General features: G+C 32.6%; 1 protein-coding gene across 6 annotated transcripts; it reads right to left on the bottom strand.

Annotated features, from left to right (window-relative positions):
- Positions 1–1,240: 1,240 nt before the first annotated feature.
- On the bottom strand, positions 1,241–3,609 carry LOC116129990 (ras-related protein RABF2a-like). 6 transcript variants are annotated; one of them, XR_004127986.1, is made up of 6 exons: positions 3,430–3,609; positions 3,251–3,280; positions 2,644–2,721; positions 2,394–2,561; positions 1,890–1,969; positions 1,243–1,496 (listed from the first exon to the last, which is right to left on the bottom strand). XR_004127986.1 is itself a non-coding variant. In XM_031415741.1 (5 exons), exons 1-5 carry the CDS (start codon positions 3,466–3,468, stop codon positions 1,943–1,945), a joined length of 342 nt encoding a protein of 113 aa, XP_031271601.1. In that variant the 5' UTR covers positions 3,469–3,609; the 3' UTR covers positions 1,241–1,942. The 6 variants fall into 6 exon arrangements, 2 of the variants coding, with proteins under 2 accessions (XP_031271601.1, XP_031271620.1); XR_004127991.1 differs by having other exon boundaries at positions 1,243–1,461; XR_004127989.1 differs by having other exon boundaries at positions 1,243–1,455.
- Positions 3,610–7,930: the final 4,321 nt, after the last annotated feature.

Raw genomic sequence — 7,930 nt, 5'->3', positions numbered from 1 at the left:
GGTGAAATACCACAAATATAGAAGGCTTCATCTTTTGGAAATTCACCATGCAGAAAATGGACCACAAGGCAAGTGTTGAGGGGGTAGGGTAGATGGGTCTAGCCGACCACTTATTGAAATGGAAAAATGTACGTGAAGCGAGAGACACCTCGCCATCGATGCAAAATTCTCCCATCACGTGCTTCAAGAGATACGATAAATCCCTGATTCTGTTGTAGTTTTTCTGCATCTGAGAAGTATGATGAAAGTTAATGATTTTCCTAAAACAAAAATCAATACATTTACCTGTTCTTCTGGAGCAATGTAAGGCCATAAGACCATTGTATTGGTCGTATGAGCCTTTTCTCCTAATCTTGCTATTTTCTTGTTTCTTTCTGTCTTTGTATGTGGCTTCATTGGACCAAGTTTCCTAAAGTTCAATTTTGTATGAAGGTTAATTAGGAAATCTTAGATTATAAAGGATTCCAAAAATCCAGTGACAGGAATATTTAATTAGTGAATCTATCTTATTAATGGATGTATAATATTTAGTCCGTCTCTGCTGATTATTTCATTGCGTATACCTAAGTTAATCCTAACTCAATCTAAATTTGTTATTGTGATCTTCCAAATCATGGTAAGCCCTCTTGGATCTAAGAGTTAATGTTAAGTGTTACATCTTTGCAAAAAGGCACTATGAGAATTTAGACTTATTGCAACAAAATAATTTATTATTATAAATATTAAAATTATGACAATTTCGTTAATATGAGGAATTGTATTGGTCACCAGGTTAGTCACATTAAGCTCGTACACATTAAGCTCGTACGCTTAAGTGTATGGTGACAAAAGAATGTTTAGTCACTATAGCCTAATTATTTATTGTGACAATAATAATTTGTCATTTTAAACTAGTTTATTTTGATAAATTATTTGTAATAATAGAAAGTAATTTTCACCACTACAAGTAATATTTTGTCACAATTGATTTACATTTAAAGACCGAATGACAAGCTTTATGATGAGAAAATAATATATTATGCCAAAATTGATTTTATCGAAATTGTGAATAGTGACAAAATTATTTGCTCAGAATCTTAACAGTGACAAAAATTTATTTGTCTTTGAATTTATTGTGACAACGTTTATTTTGTCACATGCTCGTTTATATGACAATATTATTTGTCAAAAATTGTATAGTGATGGAAATAATTTTGTAAAAAATTTAATAGCATGACAAATAATTTTTTATACAGATATATTTACATGACAAATTTTTTATTGTCAAAATAATATACGCGTGACAAATATTTTTTGTCATCTCAATAATGATAATTTCTAAAGGCAGCTGATATTTAAAAGAGTCCCGAAACGAACTTTATCTTCATCCTCAGCATTTTCGTCTTCTTTGGCCTTCTCTTCCTCTTCTTCGTATGGTTCTGAGTAAGGATTGACAAACACCATTTCGCTGGTTATCTTAATCTCCTCCAACACAAATGAGAGGAAAACAATATATACTGAGGACAGGATTCAATAATTTAATTTAAGTCAACTAATGTTATGATTAAGGCAGAGTCCAACAACCAATTTGATAAGAACATACTAAAGTATCTTCATAAAAATCATGGACTTTGTATTTCTAGATATGCAGCTTGAGTTAAGTTGAAGCCAGTTTGATGCTCAACCTTCCAGATAACATATGTTACCAAATAATATACTGATTCCTAACACGGCATTCACCAAAATTAAAAAGGCATCTTGCTTCCCAAAAAATCATATGCTAAATACACACTACATCTATCATCAGTCAGGGAATACCATTTAATTGTAAAACAGAAAGCAGTAAAAATTAGATACAGGTTTAAAATATATGTAGTTTTGGAGAGATTAATGCTAAACAAAGAACTCACCAGAGGTCGATCATTGTCATCAACAGGAACCTTCTCCATCGCTACCAATGTAGTCAAACCACCAACGACTCCTCCAAAAACTGTATGTTTGAAGCTTAAATGATTTGCAGATTTATACAAAATGAAAAACTAGGAACCATTTGTGTGTGGACCACTGTTCGCCATACTAACAACACCCCTTCCAGAGTGAAGCAACTTGGAGTTCACTTCATCTTTGAAGGACTTTCCCCAGGTAGATTCACCTCCTTTTCCAATAACAGTAGGATCACCACCTTGAATCATATAATTCCTACAGAGGTACATAGCTCTGTATTTCATCTCTCATATCTAGTTCCTTTTAACCAATTACACAGGAGGTAAAAGGCTTAATCCCCGAGACTCAACTCCTCAAGTCTCAAGGATTACAAAGCTCTTTCTATAGGTCTTGCACCTTAAATTTTTAACAATAAGCAGTTCGAAGATTCCATATCCTAGTGGGAAATAAATTCATTAGCAGACTCTTGCCTGATTTGTTATATCATAGACAATAATGGCGGTGGCAGCTCCTCTGAAGTACATTGGTGCCAAGCTATGGTACCTCTCTTGACCTGTTGTATCCCAAATCTCAAACTTTACATTGGCGTCATTTACAGCCAATGTTTGTGAGAAAAAGGCAGCGCCTATAGTCGATTCCTACAAAAATTATATAAAAAAAATCAAACTCTTGAAACCAAAAGGGGAAGGTTCACTAGCAATTATAAGTAGTCCAAAATACCTGAAATTCAACAAATTGCTCTTTAACAAAGCCCAACACAAGACTAGACTTTCCAGCTCCAACATCTCCAAGCAACACCTAAAGCATAAAGCACAAACAAACATCAATCAAAACCAAATTTCAGAAAAATAAATACAAAGAATACATCAAAACATGGTAAAACATACAATTAAACATCAACAATCTAATCAACACTAGCACCAGCAACTAATGAATGAAACACAATTCCAAATCAAGACCACATCACAATTATACATCATAATTCAGCACAAGGAAGCAATACTACTTTTCGAAGCAAACCCACATGAATTATTTTGCAAATGAAACAAAGCCAAAATGTAACTTGCCCTAAAACTCATTCAATATTAGTAGCCATCATGTTATTCAAACATTTAATTAAACATGAAAACTCATAACAACACCATCACCATAAACAAACTAAAAAGATAAACGATAAAATAAGGTCTATGATTAGCAATTAATGAATAAACGTAATTGTTATATGAAATTCGCTGAATCAAAATTAAATTTCAAAGCAAACCCACATCAGAATTTTCCATCAAAATTAAGCATAAACAATCGATACCAATTTACAAAGTAAACCCACATCAGAACATGAAGAATTCCGATCATAATTCTGAAAAATTAAAACAAACCCACATCAAAATTCGCCTAAAAAATCACAAAACAAATCACCAAAACAAAATGCCAAACAATTGACCCAGACCCATCTGAGAATCAACCAAAATAAAGAAATGAAGCAAGTCAAAATTACGAAAAGCTAACCAATTTGGCATTGATGTTTCTGTTTCCGATGGTGGCCATGAGGACGAGACCAAAATCAGAGCAAAAGGAATAAAGAAAGAAAATGGGGAAAAATGAGAGGGTTGACACAAAAACAGAAAGGTTAAAGGGGAAATGGGAAGGTTCCTCAACACCAACCTTTCTTCTCCTCTCCGTAAGGAATTCTAAAGGTACACGAAAGCCATTGCTTTTATTTTATTTTATGTTTTAAGTTTTTAATTAAAAATGAAAACGTTTATTTACAGTAATGATTACTATTAATTTTTTATTTTTGATTCACTTAAAAAAAAACTATTTAAAGATTATTTTGATTTTTTTTTTAAATAATTGGTGACAAATAAAATTAAGGATGTTCTAGGGTGTCATTAATAATTTTTTTGAAAAATATGTATAATTAGGGAAATTATTGAAAAATAAATTATTCTAATAAATTTTTTCTTGCAATAAGATAATTTATACAAGTTTAGATAAGAAAATAATTTTAAATTTTGAAATAAAAATTAAATTCTTCACAATTCATATACTTAATGATATAATTATTGAACGTTTAATGTGACAAACGTCATAAAACACAATGTCTATGACTATTAGAGATGAAATATCGAAATTTTCTGATGTTTTTATCAGGCCCATAAAGGCCCACTCATCGACTTTCACTGCCAACGTTTAGAAAGACTTGTAATGGGCCCAAATAGCATTACCAAAAAAAAAAAAAAAAAAAAAAGATCATCGTTTGGAAATGAGTACTTCTAAAGGCACTCCTTGAATCGAAATCATCTTTAATTCAATTTTTGTTACTTAATTCTTGTTCTTAGTAATTATTCTTGTGTTAAATAATTTTTGAAGACACCCACACCCCCCTTCGACCACTTCTGATGTTTTTATTAGGCCCATAAAGGCTTACACATCAACTTTAACTACCAAGATTTAGAAAGACTTATAATGGGCCCAAATAACATTATTAAAAAAGATCATCATTTGAAGATGAGTACTTTTTAATGCACTCCTTGAATCGAAATCATCTTTAATTCAATTGTTGTTACTTAACTCTTGTTCTTAGTAATTATTCTTGTATTAAATATTTTCCAAAGGTACCCCCTCTTTTATTTTTTTAGTGACATATATGTTAAAATTATTAATGAGTTTTTTTTAATGACATTTATGTTATTGCTAAAATCTTGAGAGGAATGACAAGCAGTTGTACACATATTAATTATGCTTTTTTAGCAAATTTTTGTCACAAAATATTATATTTAATTTGACTCAAAGATTTTGTCACTAGTACCTCGATTTTAACATTTATAAATGATAATTTTTTTTTTTTTTTGTTATGATAAATAATTCTTTTGTGGTAAATTAGTTTGTAATTATAACATGTATTACCAAATATAGTGACTAAAGTTTTTGATGATATATATGTTTGTCATGATAAACAATTTATCTCGACGTTTAAATTTTGATTCAAACATTTTGTCATTAATACTTCTATTTCAGCATATATTATGACAATTTTTTTAATAATAAATAATTTTTTTTTTTTTTTGTGACAAAATAATTTGTAGTTATAGCATGTATAACTAAATCTAGCGACTAAAATATTTTATAACAAAATATGTTTATCACAATAAAAATTTACCTAGGCACCAAAATTTGGCACCAAAAATTTGTGACAAAATATTATGATAAAAATGTTTTTTTTCACTATATTTCGTATAGGTTTCTTTATTGTGATAAAATATTATGACAATATATTTTTTTTTTTTTGTCATGTATATTCTCTTTATCATACTTAATATGATGTTTCTTTATTTTGTGATAATTCATACCAACTAGAGATATCCAACTGACCTCGGAAAGGGTCGGGCAAGATGTATGCGTAGTTACTGGTAACCAGCAAGGTTGCTGAAACGATGTAGTAAAATAAAGGACACAAGAGATTTTATAGTGGTTCAGCTATATAGAAACCAAACCTACATCCACTGTCATTTTATTATTATGGGGTGTTACAAGGTCGAATGAGGTTACGAGCGGAAAGTCTGCGAGATGAATGGAAGGCATTCGATTCTTATGACCTATCCACTGTAAACTCTCTCTAAAAGATCAATGTATTTTTCTCTTGAGCTTTACTAATACTAGAATCTCGTAAAACGAAGGCGTCAACCAACCCATGTGTGGTGGTCAACTGGAACTCTTATGTGTATTACTCAAGAAGTCTTTAGTTCAATTCCCTTTAGTTGCTAATAAAAGTAGCCACTAGAGGATTACTTGGTCGTTAACCTTAGGGACCCAGAAGATTAGTCGAAGTGTGCACAAGCTTGTTCGGACACCCCTTATTACCCAAAAAAAAAAAAAAAAAAAAAACCAAGACCTTAGCTCACCTGACAATGGTTGAGAGTGGGTGTTACGGGATTGCTTGAATGTGTGACCCCCTTAATTAGGATTTGATTCAGTCATTCCCATGCTTGTGACAGGTTGAACCATGCTAATGGCAGTTTAACTTATGCTTTTAACAGTAATCACCTTGAGAGAAGACAAGCGCTGATGAGATGACACGTGAGAGGATCTAGGCCATTAGCTTTAAACACATCTTGAGGATGCGTGGCACAAATCTAACCGTTAGGAAATTAGGCACAACAAGGCTCACTGGCAATAAAGAGATCTTTGTTATTACATCAAATTTTTGATAGGTATGGATAAGAAAAAGAAAACTTCAACCTTTCAAATTTAAAAGCTTATTTCATTATAGACATGTACAAGTAACAACAGTGAATGATAATTTAAGATCCTCTCAAAAACATGGCCATGATCGCTAAGAATCCATAGGCTGTGGTAATATATCCACCACTTGTGATCATTCTTACAGCATGGCCAGCTCTGTGGCCAACGACCAAGATGCCACAGAAGCAGCAAAGAAACCCAATTGCATCGCAAATTCTAGCAAACTGCTTGAGGATTTCATTGTTAGGCGATGAAGAATTGCTGCTGGTGGACCCATTTGTCAACAGAGTGAGAGCTAGTTGGGCAGCTACAACCAGTGTGGTCTCTGTCATTCGACCTCGATTGAACCATGGCTTTGAATCTTGGTCATTGCCAGGGTGAAAGCAGGACCCTGTTTTCTCATGTGCTAAACATAAAATAGTTATATCATAAGTTGGAGACATATTGGAACCTATCTTTTCATATTAAAAAAAAAAATAATAATAAAAAAATAAAACCCTTAAATCATGAATAAAAACTAGATTTTTTTTTTTGTTATTATAATTAAAATTTAAATTTTAAGTGTTTTTTAATTTTGAGAAACACTAGTTATAACAAACACCAAACGAAATATGGGAAACAAATAAATATTCAAAACAGTTTCTGAATTATCTAACGAATATTTTTCTCCCAAAAACATTATAAAATAGTTACTAATACTTCACTCCATCAACTTGATTAATATTTCAATGCAAAGCAAATGATTGCTAGTGTACTTAGAGCGCAAACCCCGAGAGTTCCCCTAACCATCAGCTCGTTGGGCAAGTGGAGCCCAATGACGGTCACAAGGGCGAACGCCGTTGCAACAATGCCAGTTGCCCTCATAATCTGTGTAGCTTTGCGGAATCGTTCATACCGAGATAAAAATAAACCATAGAAAAAAGAGACGAGGCTAAAAACAACGCAAGTTAAAAGAAACTACCAAAGGCATTTGGCTTCACTTGACATTTCTGTGTTGGAGTTCTTGGCCCAAACTGCAACTACAATGAAAATGATTTGAACTCCCAACATAATGGCATTCTCAAGTCCGTACTTACCTTTATGGTCATTACCCCATTAATATTCCATTTTTTGATGGAGTTTCCTTCTTTCCATCATCATCATCAGGTGGAGTTTGGCTTCCTGCTAGAAAGGAGGAAGTTCCAGATTCAGTATCAGATGATTCTTCTGCAGAATGAACAGTTTTGCTTGGTGGAGAAGAATTTATTGCGGTTGAGACAGCCCCTCCGGCTTCGATATCAAACATTGCTGGTGCATTACCAGTTCGGTTGGGCGGAGTTGAATCTGGATCAGCTTGTTGGTTGTGATTCTGAACACCATCACCATAGGAAGTTTGATATCGAATTGGATTGGCATGCTCTTGAAGAGACGCTGAAGTAGAATGATAGGAATAATTACAGTGTTGAAAAATGGCTTTTAGCAAAATCACATGGGGTAGAAATGATAATGGAAAAAGGTTTAGGGACTTATATGTAATAGGCCAAGAAAAGGTTGTTTGTCCCACATTGATTAGGATTGAAAAGTGGGAAACTTTTGGGGCCTATATATAAGGACCTAAATCAATGTTAATTGTATCCCAAGTTGTAATTCCATTATACTTCTTTTGTTTAGGGTTATTTCTTTAAGGACCCTTTAGTTTGCAAGTTTTGTTGTATCTCCCCTTTGTTTTGGGTATTTGTTGTATGCCCAATATTTGTAATATTGTTTGGAGATAGTGGAGTTTTCT

This window comes from Pistacia vera, unplaced genomic scaffold, assembly GCF_008641045.1.
Source record: "Pistacia vera cultivar Batoury unplaced genomic scaffold, PisVer_v2 Contig106, whole genome shotgun sequence".
In the NCBI taxonomy this organism is placed as follows: domain Eukaryota; kingdom Viridiplantae; phylum Streptophyta; class Magnoliopsida; order Sapindales; family Anacardiaceae; genus Pistacia; species Pistacia vera.
Note: the sequence above shows the minus strand (reverse complement) of the source record. Positions and strands in the feature narration are given on the sequence as shown.

What these genes read in the sequence shown, in the direction of transcription:
- LOC116129990 (XM_031415741.1), bottom strand. Translation starts at nt 3,468, where the DNA reads ATGGCCACCATCGGAAACAGAAACATCAATGCCAAATTG. An exon ending in GGAATTCTTCATGTTCTGAT is followed by an intron (nt 2,722 to 3,250) that starts GTGGGTTTACTT and finishes TTTATGCTTTAG; the next exon opens with GTGTTGCTTGGAGATGTTGG. An exon ending in AGCAATTTGTTGAATTTCAG is followed by an intron (nt 2,562 to 2,643) that starts GTATTTTGGACT and finishes TAATTTTTGTAG; the next exon opens with GAATCGACTATAGGCGCTGC.